This window comes from Diabrotica undecimpunctata, chromosome 8, assembly GCF_040954645.1.
Source record: "Diabrotica undecimpunctata isolate CICGRU chromosome 8, icDiaUnde3, whole genome shotgun sequence".
NCBI lineage: Eukaryota > Metazoa > Arthropoda > Insecta > Coleoptera > Chrysomelidae > Diabrotica > Diabrotica undecimpunctata.
Window position 1 is genome coordinate 133853252 of NC_092810.1, and position 19484 is coordinate 133872735.

At 32.5% G+C, this 19484-nt stretch overlaps 1 protein-coding gene across 1 annotated transcript; it reads left to right on the forward strand.

Moving 5' to 3' along the window:
- Positions 1-2692: 2692 nt before the first annotated feature.
- LOC140448591 (alanine--glyoxylate aminotransferase 2, mitochondrial-like) lies at positions 2693-18867 on the forward strand. Its single transcript, XM_072541675.1, has 8 exons — positions 2693-2922; positions 7249-7433; positions 9446-9569; positions 11341-11529; positions 12210-12497; positions 15548-15769; positions 18280-18528; positions 18679-18867. The coding sequence occupies exons 1-8, from the start codon at positions 2839-2841 to the stop codon at positions 18766-18768; spliced, it is 1431 nt and encodes a 476-aa protein (XP_072397776.1). The 5' UTR covers positions 2693-2838; the 3' UTR covers positions 18769-18867.
- The last annotated feature ends 617 nt before the right edge of the window (positions 18868-19484 follow it).

Genomic DNA, 19484 nt, shown 5'->3' on the forward strand with positions numbered 1-19484 from the left:
GCATCGTACTTTTTCTCATAGGTTTCCATTTCTTCACATTGTTCTTTAATCTACTCTTCTTTGGCTTCTTTTATTCTCTTTTTTATGTGTTTCTTTATTTCTTTGTATTTGTCTGGGTAATTCTTCATCTTTCTTCTTTGTTCCATCAAGTCTAGTATATCTTGTGTCATCCACCCCTTATTATTTGTTGTTGTTTTTGTAAGATGTTTCTTTCCTGCAGTTTGTATTTATGTACTTTAATTTTTGGTTAACGTTGTTTGTATCGTTAATTTGTTGCTGCACTGAACGGAGGTTTTCATTTATTTCTTCTCATGTTTCTTGTCGTATATTTTTGTTTCTAAGTTTATTTAAATCTAGTCCCTTTCTGTGTGGTCTTCTAATCTTTTTTGGTCTCGCCTCTATCACAGTAACTACCAGGTTATGATCTGAGCCTATATCAGCTCCTGGGTACGTCTTAGTACATTTAACAGCATTATGATACCTCTTTGCTATCATAATGTAGTCTATTTGATTTCTCACTATTTTTTCTTTGGTATGTTGTAGAGATGTCCATGTATATAACCGTCGAGGAGGTAATTTGAAAAAGGTATTTGTTATTACGAAGTCTTCACTTTGGCAAACTTGAATCAATCGATCTCCTCTGTCATTTCTATTTCCAAGCCCATATTTTCCTACTTGTTCTTCTACCTTACCTTGACCCACCTTGGCATTAAGATCGCCCATTATTATGTTAATATATGGAAAGACTGACTTAATAGGTGAAGACAAACAACCTGCAACAAAAAGGTTCAGACCTGACAGTGAAGTCGAATAAATGAACAAAATTTTAACTTTTAAACCAATGTATGTAAAGAAAATAAAAAAAGTAAAGTTCAATAAACATTGCAAAATTTAATAAGGTAGGTGATGAAAAAATCGATTTATTTTATCAAAGCAGTAAGGCAGATTAGATTAATATTGTATATCATATTTGTAAGAAAAATAGAATAAAAATCAATATTGTTAATTATAAAAATACAAACAATTATAATTAATATAAGGAATATAATAATATAATGTGTAAAAAATTACCTGAAATTTAATTTATAAAATATATAAGTATTATTACATCATTGATATAAAATGAAAAAACATATGTTGATTTTCCGGGATTTTCCGAGATTTATGGGGGGTGAAAATTATGTCATCATTATTAATACTGCAACAGACTTTTCGAGCAAATTAAAAAAAGTAATAATTTAGGGTGAATTTCAAATGGACTCAATTTTTCCGAGTTTTCCCATATTTTCCGGCCAGTGAAAACTATGTAGTTATTCATATTTTGACGAGCTACCCCAGAATAAAAAAAAAGAGGCTTGCAGCTGCAAAGGAAGCCGAGATAATGTAAATTTTTCCTACGTGTTGCAATTTGAAGTTCTGATGCCGAAAAAAAAACGGAGCTGAAACAGATATCCTCTCCACTTTCCTATGTCGATCTTTCGAAAGTACCGTCGTTTCGAAAAATTAGATAAATTTTATAGCTATAAGTTTCAATATAAAGTTTAGATTTTCATTCAAAATTTGTGCAAATTTTACTTCTTAATGTTTATAAACAATGGAGATAAGATTTTTTTAAAAATAGTCACTAACTTCGTTCCTATTGGTCATAGAAGGTTTTTTATTTTTTAATGTGAGCTTTTTTACCAGCTATCCAATGGTTGTACGTACAAGTCTGTAGCTTGAAAAATATAGAAGTTATTACAATTGTTTATAAGTAAAAAACATTCTCTTTTTCAAACGCTTATTTTGTAAATAATTTCGATGAAAACTCAATATGCATTTAACTTCTGAGATAGTCTAAGTCTTAAAGAATCCTATGAAATTTGCTGAATGTGTCTAGCATCATGCATAGGGTAAGCTCAATAGTTTAAATAATTAGCCTCAGGGATAAACAAATTAAATAACTTATAAAATATTTGACTGATGAGGGGAAAATTTCCCACAAATCTAAAAGAAGGTAATTCCTTGATGTTTAAATGTATTAATACCATTTTATTTTGTTAATAAAAAAATTAATAAAATTTATAAATTAGTGCAAAAAAAACTGCTTTTTTGCAAATATTTTTGTAAATTATTTATCAATTTTAATTAAAAAAACGGGAAAATAAAGATATTCTTGACATAAAAAAAATACATAAATATTGTTTATTTAAAATATAAGGGAAAAAATTTATAGAAAAAAAATCAAATTGTGACCATAAATTATTGCTTAAAAAAAACGCAAGGTAAAACTAGGAGTATCTTTTCATCTATTCATCATCTAGTATTCCCCACCTATGTCTTAAAAGCTTCAGATATCTGCGAAACATTTTTCCACCTTTTTTTTTTAACTAGACTGGGCTATAGACTTTATCAAATAACGACTCGGCATAATTTGGATACGTTTTAGCAATAATTATTAATATCACGTTTTTCTTTTAAATAAAAATAAAAATTAATTATAAAAATTAAAAAATAAAAACCTAATAATAAGCCTAGAGCCCCAAAAATTACGGGCCCTAGGTACGTGCCTTGGTTTTAGTCCGCACCTGGTAATTCTATGTTTATTCTTTTCTAAGTGTAAATAAAGAAGACTCTGGAATAATCTAAGCAATATTAGTTTTATTACTACTATACCCACTTTCCCCTAATAATAAGTAGCTTTATGTTCCTGTCTTTACCAAAATTTATTCTTATCCTTGCACTTGAACTGCAACTTACTAGTATATGTTTAAACATAAGCATTGTTCGATAATTTTAATTTTGTTTATGGTGTTCCGGTTTTATAAGTAGTTACTAAATATTCTTTACTACGTTAACATGAAGCTGTTAGCACGATGTGTTCGATATTATTCCACGAAACCAGAATTACCCAAATGTGATTTTAAACCTAAACCGTACAAGGTATGTAATAAATATAAGATGTAAAAGCTTTTTTAAATCTAAATTAATTAAATAAACTTTCGAGAAAATTATTTAATTTTTTGACCCCCGTTCTAATTTATCAGAACTGGCACACAAGTTTTACCCTTGGGCTTTGTGTTCATATATGGTCAAAAAATATCTATAATATACTCAAACTGAGGAGGTATTTTATAAATCTCACAGAAACTGAGGTGTATTATTTGTTGTCAAATTATTTAATTCTTTTATTTGAAGAGTTACAAATCATATTATAATATAAAAATTTGTAATTTTGCAAAAAGAAAATGTTTAAAATTCTTGTCAAATTATGGTACACACGGTTTATAACAAATATCATTATCTCAAAACTATGTACACCACCCTTGAAACAAAATACTTACTTTTTATCCATAAATTTATTCTATATATTACCCTATGCATTTTTATTTATATAGTTATGTAGGTATAGCAAAAAAAGAGTCATTACATAAAAACTTTTCATTACATGACTTGCAAAATGTTGGAATGCTTCATAGCATACGCTCTTCCATTTTTTTTTCTAGGTGTTTTGTAATACTGTGTACCTTTTATCTTGTATCTTCTTCTCGTGTTTCCTTCAGCAAGTTTATAGTTTATTCAGGTTCTCTTTCCTGATATGACTGTTGTAAACGGTTGTGAGCTTGTTCAAAACTTGTATTCACGATTTGTTCTCGAAACGAGGTTATATTTATTTTTTCCTGTTATCGTTTGATATTACAATATATGCATTTTATATCCTGGAGCTTTTTTGGGGTTTATTATTTTCTTTTATTTCTGTTGCAACTTTTCTACGCGTTGTTGGGGTCATTCTTCCTCTGTTTGACAAGCTCCTCCTATATATCTTCTTCCTCTTGATTAGTATTATCTAAATCTGTTTTCCAGCTTCTTCTGGAAGCTGGAAACCTTCTGTTCCTTCATTTTGCATCCTAATTGGAGAAGCCTAAATAATCGGTCTCTTTAGTCCCTTTGTTGCCCTTCATAGCGAATAATATGTGCTACTATCAGCTGTTAAATTACTTACAGTCCATCTAATTTACTTACCATTGCACGTCATTATAATTGACAGAGATCAAAGTTGACATAGTTGCCAAAGTATAAAAAAATCCTGAATCCATTTCAAGTCAAATAAGTCACATAATTATTGCGCATAAATATCAAAGAAGCTACCATCTCTTTTTACTACGCTACCATCTCTTTTTACTTTACTACGCTAAAAAGAACAGATTTTAATAAATAGGTAAAAATACAAAACAAGAGGTATTCACTTTAAAATTCAAAATAAATAATAATAAGTACAAAAAGTGTCAACACCGCAACTGTCAAATAAGTGTTACCAATTTATGCCAAAATATTACCTCCGTTCGATTACAGTTACAGTGTGTTCCGAACAAATGTTCTTCATAAAAACGCTTTATAATGCATTGATACAAAATAAATGAAACATATTATTGTGTATTTCTTTAAGTTAACATTAATAGAAATCTTTAAATATTATTTCAACGCGTATATAATAAAATATGTCTAGTGGCTGCAATGCCAGTGTACTCGGCAAAGTGATTCTAAAAAAGAACACACCTACCGCCTAAATATTTCGTGTTGGTATCATGTGGCTTCACGGGCTATGACGCGGATGACGTGCAACGGTAAGTAAATTAGATGAAGTATAGGTAGGTGTCGATTGATAAATTCTTTAAATTTTGTATCTCTTACGTTATAATTGTTGAGAAGCATTATTGAAACGGGTTTTATCTTGTGGAACTGTTTGTTGTCATCTTTTCTTTAGTTTATTTTTTCTGTTATGGAATCTTTGATTTCTTTTGGATAACTGTTCTATTTTACTATTGGATTTAATATAACAGTATTTTTCCACGCTGCTTGCTGAATATTTTTCATAAATAGTTCTGTTTCATCATCCAGTTGTTCCGAGTTTTGTAGTGGAATAGCGAGAATAATTTTTTCTTCGAAAAAATATCTAAGTAAAACTAAAATTCACAGTATTCTGGGTATATGTAGATGATGGTGCATATGCCCATAAGAAAAGAATCATTCAACACGTTACTGATAGACAGAAATCGGGATGTATGCAACAGAAAACAGTTTTGTGTTATTGGTGATGACACGGACCTATTAGTTTTGTTCCAAAGAAAGGCAATCAGCAGCAAAAAGTTTACACTATTGCTGACATTTAGCGAGGCATTGAGAGTATGAAGATAATACCGGGAAAATTACAGTCTAGGAAAGTGAAAGCCAACGAAACTCTTCGTAGAAAACTTCTAGTCTTCAAAAACACCAAAGCTGACCCGTGCAGTAGCCGACGGCGGTAAGCATTTTCTTCTTGCGATGTTTGGTTCCAGGAACATGTAAGATCTAGATTGTTTTCGCTATCACTCTTACTTGAAGGTAAAGCATTGAATTGCAAAGCAGCCTATAAATTCTTTGCTTTACTACCGCCCACTTCAGGAGCTTCTAGGTAGAATTCGTTGAGAACCTACTACCAGGTACAGCAGTGTCTGAAAGAGAAGAAGAATCAAGTTAGGTTAAATAAAGATAAACGAACACCTAACACTAATTAAAACAGAACTTGCTGAAGGAAAGTAATTCCCAAGGAATTACTTTCCCTCATAGTGTGTATTTGCAAAGAAGAATGCATCCGTAACTGTGAGTGTTGAAGGAGTGGTCTAAACTGCTCAAACATATGCAGCAATGTCTCAGGCCAGCATATGATAATAGGGACAACCATCATAGACAAAGATGTAGAAGAGAAGGATGTTGTATTTGAAGAGGAGTGAAACTGATAAGTAAGTTTACTGATTAATAAGTTTACTTTAAAGTCATTGCATTATAATCATCATTATTAATATTATCCATAGCAAGTTCAGACTAAGATTCTCCGTACAACTGTTTTATGTGGCATAGGTCTGTGGAAGCCTCTTTACCCTTAAACAGTAGCGCCCCTTGCGAAGGTGGCGAGGTTGACTTTCCTTCAAGGGCTTATCACTAACATACCACCAGCTTTTGAAATAGCAAATTACATTTACAAAACACAATCCTGTTAAAAAATAATAGTTTCCTCAGTAATAATATTATAATTTTCCCAAAAAATACGGAAACCACATCCTCCGTAACTCCGAAACCATTGATTTTAAAACAATTATGGATATGATCTTTCTTGTTTTAAATCTGACGTAGAATATTTTGTATTAAACCTTCTTCAAAAAAAAAAAAATCACTTCGTAAAAAACTACTAATTTGCCGACTTCTTCCCCCACCCCCTCGCAAACCCGATGCTCGAAATAGTGTAACTTTTTACTGAACTATATGTGGACCATATGGAATAATTTGATGTTGGATGAAAACTTTTACTTTAGATATCAGGGTTTATGTCTAATTATACCATACTAATATTCCTAATGTTAACTGTTGAATCTTGATCAAGTTAATTTAAAATATTTTCTTTATTAATTGTTCTGGTTGTTCTTGGTCTACCAGAATTTGTTTTATTTGGTCTCCATCCCAGTTTCTCTACAACGTGATTCAATGGCTCTAAATGTTTTTTTACTTGGTAAGTTTTTTCTAGGAAACGGTTTTGTTTTCTTTCTCCAATTGCTTTGACGCAATAAGGTAATATTTATTGTTTACGTCTTCATATAAAACCCTTATCATTAAATGCGCCATATAGCGCCTCCGTAAATTAGTACCTTCTTCAACGACAAAAAAAAAAAATACAGTTATCGGCAAATTTTTTTTGAATTTTTCTTATGTTCTAATCGTAGCAAATCTCGATATATTTTTTCTTAAGGTACTTTAATCGGGAATGTTAAATTTATAATATTTCTGCATAAATGACGTAAAAGGGACATTGTTCACTTTTTTACACTCTTTTTTTACCGAAACATGCATTGAAAATAGATTACATTTGTCTTAAAATGAAAATAGATATCTGTAATTTTAGAGCAAGCTCGACAAAATACTTTCCTCCATCCAGCTGTAATTCAGGATATGGCTAAATCCAAGCACTTAATTTGGACATCGCGATATATACAATATGAAATTTATGCAAAATACGCCCGAGATTACAAAAATTCGTTTGCATATATTCCGGTCTCTACTGTATAAAATGATATAATTTATACATCTTAGACGAAAGATGTGATCTTAGATAATTATACATCATTTATACATCATAGAAAAGGGAAGTAATAACTTACTAGGTAGAAAGAGTAAATGGACTAAATATCGGGCAAATTTTATTACGTTAACATTTCTTTTATCTATTTTTTATTATAGGGTCTTAGTTACGACGAAATGACCAACATACGAAAGACTTACGTGAATCCAGCTTTGACAACTTACTATACTAAACCTCTTGCATTACATCAAGGTTACAAACAATGGCTTTTTGATATCGAAGGAAAAAGATACTTAGATATGTATGGAGGAGTTTGTACTGTTTCTGTTGGACATTGTCATCCGTGAGTATATTGCTTTAAAACATGCTTGCTTTGAGGAATACTGAAATATACAGTGTGACACATTAAGATCGGGAACAACTCTATAAAATTTAAAGTTGGTGACTGATTTACCCATTTTTTTAATGTCAAGTAATAAAATATATTTAATTACATTTTAAATATTAAAAACAAAAAGATATTTAAAAAATTGGTTAAAATTGATTAACAACTTTAAATTTTATAGAGGAGTTTCCAGTCTAAATAGGTTACACTGTATTATAAAAAAAGAAAAGGATGAGACGAAGCTAAAAAGTTTCAACTTTGGATAGTGCAATGTTTTTATTATTTTTAATTTATGTACACTTATTTTAATTCATCTACACTAACACTAAATCATAATTAATTTATAATGTATATATTTATTACTTGACAATACGAATTTCTATTTTATACTAACTCTTACAATCAAAATTTCCTATATATATATATATATATATATATATATATATATATATATATATATATATATATATATGAAAATTACTTAGTTCTCGGGAAGAACCGCGTTGAGAATTTATTACTCGACGTTTCGGCACCCATTTTGGAGCCATTATAAAGATTGATATGGTTCGGTTCGAGTTCGGGGTCTCAATCTGCCTACTCCCCTCACTCGAGTCGTACCAGTATCGTGTTCTGTATTGCAAGAACTGTCTCTCGGCACTGAAGTCTCAATCTGCTTACTCCTCAGTGTCGAGTGACTCTGTATTGCAAGAACTGTCTCTCGGCACTGAGGTCTGAATCTGTCTACTCCTCAGTGTCGAGTGACGTAGTCTACTTAGCACAGTATTTAACAAAGCATAGCATTTAAAGTGACTTTGAAATAGTCATCGCTATGTGCGGTATTAATGATAAACTAAAATCAAGGATCACACCTAAATCGTTAACTTGGGTTAGAGACTCTGAAAGGCAACCTTTTATAGTATAGTTGGTTGGTGGTGTTTCTGTTTCGACTAAAGGTCGTGGTAATCACACATATTCATGATATTTCTGTAAAGTTTTAAATCATCCGCGAACATGGGAGAGGGAGAGAGTGAGTGAAAAAACAGCAGACGATATCATTCACATAGATATTAAAGAGAAAAGGATCTAGGTGTTACCTTGAGGTACACCAGATCGTACCTCTGTCTAATTCGATTAGAAGCATTGAATACGCACTATTTGTATTCTTTCTCTCAGATAAGAAAATAATCACTTTAAAAGTTGCCCTTGAGTACCCAGACTATGTAACTTATTATTTAAAACTTTATGGTTTACGCAATCAAAGGCCTTTATAAAGTTCGTATATATAGCATGAACTTCAGTACCTTCCTTCAAAAATTTCTAAATGAAATCAGTGAAAGTTGATAGATTAAGCTCTGTTGACCGGTCACGAATAAATCCAAATTGTTGGTCTGTAAAATAGGATTTTAAGCTATCACCTAAATAGTCACAAACAATGCTCTCGAATACTTTTGGCATACAACTAAGTATTATACTGATAGGTTTATAATTAACCTCTCCAGAGGTATCTCCAGACTGAAGTATGAGTGTAATAATGCTTTTTCCTAACAAGCTGGAAATATTCTACTCTAAAAATTTGAAAAAAGGGTTCTGGAAAATAAAAGGCTGCAGTATTTAATAAGAAAAAGTGTTTAAATGGTTTTCTTCATACAAGTTTAAAGTTATTTTATAATCTTTAATGACTCCGATAATAAAGTGGAAGATAAGTAAGTAGCTGACTGCTTACCTCCTCACCTTCTGACCTCTTGTAAACCTTCTGACCTCTGCGTTTTGAAAACCAAACAATTATACTCCAGTTCTTTTGGGAATGGTTTTTAGAGCTGGTTTATAATTGTTCTTACAAGTGCATATATACTTGCCATTAAAATGAACAAAACGAAAGGAACATTTTTATAATAGCCTCATACCATATTTGCTATTTACCATAGATAAAAAAATAGTAAAACATTAATCTATTTAATTTTAATTTGAAGGAAAATAACTAGTGCCATAAAGGATCAAATTGAAACATTGGGACATTCCACAAATATTTATTATCAAACTAAGATTCACGAATATGCTAAAAAATTAGGAGATAAATTACCAGGCAACTTGGAAGTAAGCATTGTATTTTACATAATTTATTCTAATTAAATCATCATTATCATCATGCAACCTCTTCTGTCCACTGCTAAACATAGGTCTCTCCCATTTTTCTCCACTCTTCACGGTTCTGTTGCCATTTCTTGGATATTTGTTTAATGTCGTCCATCCAGCGTGTTGGTGGTCGTCCTCTACCGCGTTTGTCTTCTCTTGGGCGCCAGTCAATTAGTTTTCTGGTCCATCTTGAGTCTTTTAGTCTCGCTATGTGACCTGCCCAATTCCATTTCAGCATGGATATACGTTCGACGACATCAGTGATACCTGTTCTTTTCCTTAGGTCTTGGTTCCTTATTTTGTCTTTTTTTTGTCACGCCGAGAATCGATCTTTTCATGCGCCTTTGTGCCACTCGCATTTTTAGTGCTGTTGTTTTTGTGAAAGTAAGAGTTTCTGCTCCGTATGTCATAATAGGAAGAACGCATTGGTCAAATGTCTTCCGTTTCATAGCTATCGGGATGTTGCTCTTAAAGATGTCTCTTAGTGAACCATAAGCCGCCCAAGCAAGTGTTATTCGTCGTTGAAATTCACAGGTCTGATTGGGTGTTCGCTGGGAACCAAATTTGTCACAAATTTGGTTCTACTGATGTTCATTTTTAGACCTATTGTTGAAGATACGTTTTCTAATTCTTGTAGCATTTGTTGTGTTTCACGTAGATCTTCAGTAATAAGTACTGTATCGTCGGCAAAACGCAGATGATTGAGCATTTCCCGTCTATTTTTATTCCTATATTTTCGTATTTTCCCATTTTAGCATTTTAAAGGAGTATTCGAGGACCGTTATAAATAATTTAGGCGAGACAGTGTCGCCCTGTCTCACACCTTGCTTTATATGAATTTCACTGGTGGTATCATGTAGTTTTACACGCATTTTGGCGTTTTGATACAATGTTTGTACTAACTTTGCAAGCCGGTAGTCTATTCTACTATTGTTCAAAGCAGTTATAATCCTGTCTAATTCCACGGTATCGAAGCTTTGTGAAAGTCTACGAAGATAAGTATCAGTGATCTGTTATATTCTATCGATTTTTCTATTAAGGTTTTTACTGTTTGTGGGTGATCGTTTGTTCCGAATTTTGAGCGGAAGCCAGCTTGTCTCGGTGCTGGTAGAAATCCAACATTCTTTCTAGTTCTGTCGTAATTATTCAGGTAAACATTTTATAGATGTAGTTCAATAAGCTGATTGGTCTATAGTTTTCTAGGTGCGCCTTGTCTTTTTTTGTGTAGTAAAATTGTTACTGCATTGTTCTATGTTTCCAGTATGCAACAATCTGTTAGACAAAGGTTAAATAAAATTTTTATTTGGTTGAGAAGGGCACGTCCGCCCATTTTTATAGGTTTTATTACGACTCCATCTTCTCCTGTTGCTTTGTTGTTTTTCATCTTTTTCATTGCGTCTTGGATTTCGCTTGGTGTGATCTCTAGCATGAGGTCTGAACTCTGGTTGATGATTTTGCGTGATGCGGCGGCTTCCAAGTTCGTTTGGTCTTCCCTTTGACTTGGGTGTAGTTCTTGATAGAAGTCTTCAACTATGTGTAGTAGTTCTTCTCTATTTGATATGGACTCCTTCTTTGTTCTTTAGTTTATGTATTTCACATTTTCCATTGTTTAGCTGTCTTTTCAGGACTTTCAGACTTTTATTCTCTTCTATAATCGGTGGACCTTGTCATTCTTAATTCTAATCTTATTAAAGCATAGTATTTAATAATTCTACAGTAATAATTCTTTTAGTGTATATATTTTGTAAATAGTGGCAGTGAAGCTAACGATTTAGCACTGCTAATGGCCAGAGCTTACACAGGCAAGTTCGATGTCATGTCTCTAAAAAACTGCTACCATGGAATGACGTATCAGGTCATGGGAATGACATCAAATAATTATTATAAATATCCTGTACCAGGAGCTGCTGGAATGTTTAAGGTATGTAACAAAGTAGTGTTTAATTCTTCTTGGTCGCTCTAACTTTTAAGCATGTAAGACTTTATGGCTTGGATTACAAACTACACGTTTTTTATGAATCGGTTCTACAATAGAAATACGATTACCCGTGCGCTTGCTATGATTTCCCATTATTCAAAATGCATTTGAGGTTTTATCTAAATATCTACACCGTAAATCGGTCGACGGAAACTTTTTATATGTTGTTAGGGAGACGCATAATGCAATATTGATAGCTCGGGGAATTCCTGAAAATCAATCGCGTGTCAACTGTCAATGTGTGTTACGCCAGATGTATGAGATTTAGTTACGCGCTATATTCGTAACACGTGTCACTGTTTTGAAATGGCAACAACCAGTGTTAAACGCAATAGAAATTTATTAACGATTTAACCAAAACTAGAAAAGAAAAGGGGTGAAAATGTCACATCATTGCCTTGCGGTTTTTCAAGTGAATAATTAGTACGGTTGTCAATTATTATCCTTATTTATTATTTTGATTTTATCGCTTAAAAACCTGAGTTACGTAGTTGAGTTTTATCGATAAGAGTGTATTGCCAACTGTTTGCTTCTTAACTTGTAATTATAATTTAATTATTGGTCTCAAGTCGTTTCTGACGTTATATTCTTTTTTAATTATTTGTTTTATTTTAAATTTGTAGACAATGAATCCCGATATCTATCAAGGAATATGGGGAGGAAATAAATGCCGCGACAGTCTTGTACAAACAGACAGGCATTGTGACTGTACTGTAGAATGTGAAGCAGGTTTAAAATATTTAGAACAATTTGAATATGAGTTAAATCACGATATTCCAAAAACTGGGATAGCAGCTTTTTGGGCCGAATCTATTCAAGGACTTGGAGGTGTCGTGCAGTATCCAAAGAATTTCATAAAAGGTGTTTATGATCGGGTTAGAAGCCAAGGAGGATTGTATGTAGCTGATGAGGTAAGTAATTTCTAGACTGAAAAAAAGAATAGTATGAGCTAGCTTCTAATTAATAATTGGCTGCAATACTGCTCAGCGACACTTTTAATGATTACACATAAAATTTCAAGCTGATATATCAATTTAGTTTTGTTTATAAGCGATTGGTAATAAACGAGTTAAAGTTTTTTTTAGTGAAATAATTTGAAAATCTATTTATAGCAAAATTTCTTAGGAACATCTAAAACTTGTAGAGCTTTTTTGAAAAATGATTTTCAAACAGTTACCATATCACCTCATTCTTTCGGTAATGTATAATTTCGTATCTTAGAACGTTTATTATGATTTTAAGCTGCTGTATATCGTCCATTATTAACAAAATTTACTTGTATAATAATGTAAGCAGTCTGTAAATTAAAATCAGATAAGTTGTAGGAACTTTAGAAAATATTTTTACTTTCTTAGAAAGATACCAATAAATGACACTTTCGTGAACAGCTACACACTCCATAAAATTGTTTCTCAGACATAATTCTACAACGAGAATTAAAATATGATTTTCCTGAATTTCTTTCCAACTTAGACTTAGATCTTACTTATTTTTCTACCGTTTTTTATCCCTACTTGAACTAGGTTACACAAGTCCATCTTCTTTGAAGCTTTTCCTAGTTGTGGAAGACTCATCATCAGATGGTGGATGGAGTCAGAGCTAGAATCTGTTTCAAATTCGTTGGGTTCAGTAGTACTGGATACATCAGACAACGGCATTTCCAAAATATAACAAAAATATTCTCTATTAATTAATTAAATTGTCGTGAAGTTAATATATTAATCTATACTTTTTGCAACATCACTTAGAAAACAAGCCTGCTTTCTTCATTTTAGGGTTATAAATAATGTACTACCTATTGTAGTACCTATCTGATTTATACAAAAAATCAGTTGGGCCACTCTGCTTCTTCTTCTTCTTCTTTTTATATAGACATGACTCTGTCTGTTTTTCAATGTGCCTCCAGTAAATTGTCGTTCCATCGTTTTTGTGGTCTTCCTACTGATCGTCTTCCTATTGGGGAACCGTCTCTTGTCATCATTACTACTCTATTTGTTCTCATTTGGCTTATATCATCGTTCCATTCTACTCTTCTATTTCTTACCCAGTTCTTGATGTTCCCCACCTTGCATCTACGTCGTATATCTGTACTTCTAGCTCTGTCCCATAGTGTCTTACCATCAATTTTTCTAATTGTTTTCATCTCTGCTGTTTCTAACATCCTTTTTGTCCCCTTTGTGTCAAGTCTTGTTTCTGCCGCGTATGTCATTATTGGTCTGATGACTGTTTTGTAAATTCTGCCTTTCGTTTGTTTCCCGATATTTTTATTTCTCCATAGTGTTTTATTTAGGCAGCCTGCGGCTCTATTTGCTCTATTCACTTGATCTTCTACTTCAGTTTCGAGCTTTCCGTTGCTAGATAATGTGATGCCTAGATATTTAAACTCCATCACTTGTTATATTATCTGACCTTTCAGCTTCAATTTACATCTTAGTAAATTTGCTGTTGTAACCATGCATTTTGTCTTTTTTGGGGAAATTAACATGTTAAATTTTCTGGCGGTTATATTAAATTGATGCAGCATACATTGTAAATCATCTTCACTTTGGGAGAGTAGTATTGCGACGTCTGCATAGCAGATTCTTTTAAGTTGTGTTTCTCCCATTTGGTATCCTTTTTTAGTTCTTACTTTTTAGAGTACATAGTCTTACATAGAGAACTCAGGGAATCTCCTTGTCTTATCCCATTGCCAGCTTCAATAGGGTCGGTTAGTTCTTCTACTACTTTTACTTTTATTGTGCTGTTTTGGTAGATATTTTCAATCTTTTTGATTATTCCTAGAGATATTTTTCTTGCGTGCAGTAAGTGGATAACGTCTTTTAATTTGACCCGGTCAAATTCCTTCTTAAGGTCCACTAAACATAGATATGTCGGTTTTTGTATTCTAATGATTTCTCTTGCACTTGTCTCATTATAAATATAGCGTCGGTGTATGATCTTCCCGACCTAAAACCTTGTTGTTATTCTCCGTGTTATAATTTCATCCAGTTTATTTGTTATCAGTTTGGTTATTAATTTTAGTGTTATGTTTAATAAATTAATTCCTCTATAATTTTCCGGGTCCGATTTGTCTCCCTTTTTGAAGAGAGCTATTAGGATGCTTGAACTCCTATTTTGAAAAATTCTGTTTTGTCCGGTATTCTGTCCTCTCCTGGTGATTTTCTATTTTTTAATTTCCTTAATGCTTCCTTTACCTCTTCCTCCTCAATATTTATTTCTTCGTTTGTCGTCACTTCTGGTGTTGGTGGTTCATTATCGTCACCTTTAGCAAATAGGGATCGAAAGTTGTCTACCCATGTTTCCTTTTAAATGTGTTTCGTTTTTATTAGTTCGTTCATCTCTTTTCTTTGTCCTCTGATCAAAAAGGCTTTCTTTTTTTCTTTACATTTTATCTTCACTTCCTCTCTAAACCATGGTGTTTTCTGTTTTGATATGTTAGTGTTTGTTACTTTTCTCTCTCCAAGTAATTCTGTTTCTGCGTTAATTATGTTATTTTTGAGTTTTTCTCAGTTCATTCCCAGCGATTTTCTCTAATATTCTTTTCCTTTATAAGTATTCCGTGGATTCCTTATTTAGTTCTTCGACTTTGATTTTTGTTTGTGTTGGTGCCGCTCTCTTGGGTGGGAAGTATTTCAGGATGATTCTTATTTTACAAAATACTAGGCTATGGTCGCTACCTACATCTGCCGAGTTGAGGAATCTTACGTCGATTATTTTCGATAGATGTACATCTCTGTTGGTTATAACATAATCTATCATAGATCTTTGTCCACGGGTGTTATTAAATGTATATTTGTGTTGGTCTTTGTGGTCAAAAGACAACTCTGCTTCTGAGCGACTTAATTTAAAATTGATTGATTTATTCTGGCACGATTTTTGGTATACCTTATATTTTACATATTTTATTTTACATTTATTTTGTATGTATATAGTTTGTGCTAACAGTTAACTTACATTTTAGGTACAAAGTGGATTCGGTAGAACAGGCGATCATTTTTGGGGCTTTGAGAGTCACGGTATAGTTCCAGATATTGTTACTATGGCAAAGGGTATTGGCAATGGATATCCATTAGCAGCAGTAGCCACCACCAAAGAAATTGCAGCTGCTTTAACCAAAGCTATACACTTCAACACTTTTGGAGGCAATCCTGTTGCCTGTGCGGTGGGAATATCAGTATTAGAGGTATATGTTTGTATTTAAAATAAATAATTACTTGTGTGAAGTAAGTCGTTAAGTTTTGCTAGTAGACTAAAAATATTTTACTAAACATTGAGCGCGACAAAAATTTAATGATTGCAAGTGCGTCCAAAGCCCACTAACGATATGTATAAGCTACTTCATTATGTGCTCCTTAACACATTTTTATCGAACATTCTTTTTCTGTCGTTTAAGTCTTAAATAACTTCTAAAGTTGCTTATTTTATACCAAGTGTCTATTTTTTATCGTTTTCTATTTACCATTAAATCGATTCCATAAAAATAACGAGTATTACCTATACTTGTTAATAAGTTGGGGAGCTAAAAGATTATCTCACCTTTAAGGCGACAAATTTGATAACCATCTATAGCATCAAATTAAAAATGAACCAGATTGTTGTAAAATATTTCTGGAGTTGGTATATATATGAACGGAAGTATTTCTGTGGTTTTAATCTTCTTTCCATGGCGCCGTCTCCTTTCAAAGTTTGGCGATCCAAATGGTAATTGTAGTTTTGGAAACTGCTGCGCGAAAGATTTCTGCGGATGAACGGTAGAACCATCTGCTCAGGTCTTTCAGGCACGAGTTCTGGCGTCTTCCTACTGATCTTTTGCCCTGTACTTTTCTGTCCAGTATAACTTGCAGTAATTCGTATCTTTCGCCTCTCAACACATGACCCAATTATTGCATTTTCCTCTCTTTGATTATTCTTAGTAATTCTTTTTGTTTACACATGCGACGAAGTACCTCAACATTAGTAACTCTTTGTACCCATGGAATTCTCAACATTCGTCTGTATATATATCTCAAAGGCATCTATTCTTTTTTCTATTTCAGAGTTCATTGTCCAACTTTCACAGCCATACAGCAAATCAGAGAAAACATAACATCTGATCATTCGAATTCTCAGCTCTAGACTAAGGTCTGATCTTGTAAAAAATGTTTTCATGCTCATGAATGCTTTCCTTACTTGTTCGATTCTTGATAGGATTTGTTTTTTTTTTGAATTACACCGACTATTGATATTTTTGCTCCCAAATATTTTATGAAATTTACCTGTTCTATTATTTGATCCTTGGCATACACATGTACGTTTATTGGTGTCTTTGAAAATACTAAAGTTTTAGTTTTGGAAACGTTTAGATGTAAACCAAACATTTCGCTGTGGTGAACTACCGCACTTATTATATTGTGTAGTTCTTGTGCGTTGCTTGCTATTAAGACGGTATGATCAGCATATCTGATGTTGTCTATGCTGATTCCGTTAATCTTAATTCCGCCTTGGACCTCGTCTAATGCTTCTCTGAATATAGACTCTGAATACAAATTAAACAATAGTGGTGATAAGACGCAACCCTGTCTCACTCCTCGTCGGATTTGTATATCTTCGGATGTTGTGTGCTCTATTTCAATTTTTGCCGTTTGGTGTGAGTATAGTTCTGAGATAATTCGCAAGTCTTGTTCGTCAACTCCAGTTGTTCTCAGAATTTCGATCATCTTTTGATGGTTAACGCAGTCAAATGCTTTTCGATAGTCAATAAAACATGCATATACATCTACATTCATGTCTCTGCATCGTTGCGTTAACACATTTAAAGCAAAAAGAGCCTCTTCTGTTCCTAATCCGTTTCGAAATCCAAATTGAGTGTCACTCATCTGGAACCCACACTTCTTGTAAATGCGTGTATGGATAATTCTGAGAAAAGTTTTAAGGACATCAAGCTTAATATTCGATAATCATCGCATTGTGAAGAATTCGATTTTTGGTAATGCTACGAATGTTGATTTTAGCCAGTCTGTTGGTATTTTACTTGTGTCATATATCTTATTGAATAGGGCTGTTATTAAGTCTAGGCTGTTACTTTCGTTATCTGCAATTAGTTTTAGTATTTCGACATTGATATTGTCTGGACCGGTGGCTTTTCAAACTTTCTGAGATTTTACTGCGTGGATCACTTCTTCTTTGGTTATTTCTGGGCCTTTTTCATTTATTCCATTATCTGTGGATGGTGGAGAACAAGGTCTATCGTCATCAAAAAGAGTTTGTATGTATTCTTTCCATATCTCTAGTTTGTCTTTTGTACCCATAATTATTTCGTTATCATTTTTTAATATTGTTGCTTGTCTCTTTTTTGTTTTAATACCTAAGGTAAAATATTTGACGCTATCTATACTATTGACATTAGGCCAGTGTACAAAATGAATCGAAGTTGCGGACTGAAGCATAATGTTTATAAATTCTGTTTTACATTATTTGATTTGTTTGTCTTATGTAAGTCAAGAGCACTTTGTACACAGAATTTCATAAACTCCACACTGTTAATTAGAGAAGTTAGAGAAGGAACTTTAAGATGAGATATCAGATGGGAGCAAAATCTTGAAACGCTTCCAACAGGATGGCTAAGATATTTCTGTTGTAGAAAAGGATCTTACAACAAAACTTTAAACTAATCATTCCAATATTCAGATACTATATTTTTGTTCTTTATTTTAGATTATAGAAGAAGAAAAACTACAAGAAAATTGTAAAATAGTTGGAATACCTTTATTACTGGGACTAGAAAAATTAAAATCAAAATTTTCTGTGATTGGAGATGTCCGCGGTAAAGGGTTAATGATAGGTGTTGAACTAGTGGAGGATAGAGAAAGCAAAAAACCTTTAGACCCTAAGAAAGTTATGACATTTTGGGAAAAGTGTTTAGAGCTTGGTTTAATTATTGGAAAGGGAGGTTTACATGGAAATGTAAGTAAATATAACAAATGTTATTTATAGGTCTTTCAGAAGAAAGAAAATTAATTATTTCTTTTTTTTATTATACTTTATTAAGTAATTACTATTATATTAATAAATAATACGATAACTATTAACTTCTAAATAAACTTTTTATTTTAGGTATTAAGAATCAAACCTCCAATGTGTGTTACTAAAGAGGATGCACAATTTACTCTTGAAGTTATTGAAGTTGCCTTGAAACATATATAAATCATATAAATGTTCTCCTATTATTTTACATTTTAAATATTTGTGAAAATACGTTATTTATTTGGTGTAACTATTAAAAGTATACGTGTGTTTTTTTAAGTACGTATTTTAATAATTTCTAGGTATCAATTCAGTGGAAACAAATTATAATAAACAACTGTATGATATATAAGTGGTAGATATTAGTGTCAAATCAATCGTGATTGATTCTTTCGTTTTGATTCAATCACTTCAAAGTATTGAACGACCGATTCCCAGCAGCTCATAACGATCCGATCGTGCGGTGACAAAAATCGATTAATTGACCGCCGGCGGGACCGATCAAACCAAAACAACATTCCACAGCCAATGAGCCAATACAACAGCATATAGCTAAAATCCAATACGCTCCTTACCAGAATATAAGTATACCTATGGTGACCATTATGTACTTATTTAAGTAGGACAATACTTATTTTTAAATATTGTCCTAATGTACTTTAAAGCCTTTCTAAGGACATACGAATGTACTTAGTACAATAATTATCTTAGACTTTGTCCTCAGTTAATTCTCTTTGGAACTTTTACTTAAATTTTGGCCCACTGTGCAACGTTGCATCTGAACAAACATTCGGATAATGACCTTCGGCTTCGATTGTTGCCGAATATCGAATAGTATGGTTTTGTCATTCATCGTCATCGTGTTGGACCGTTGAAGTATAATTACGTATTGTATT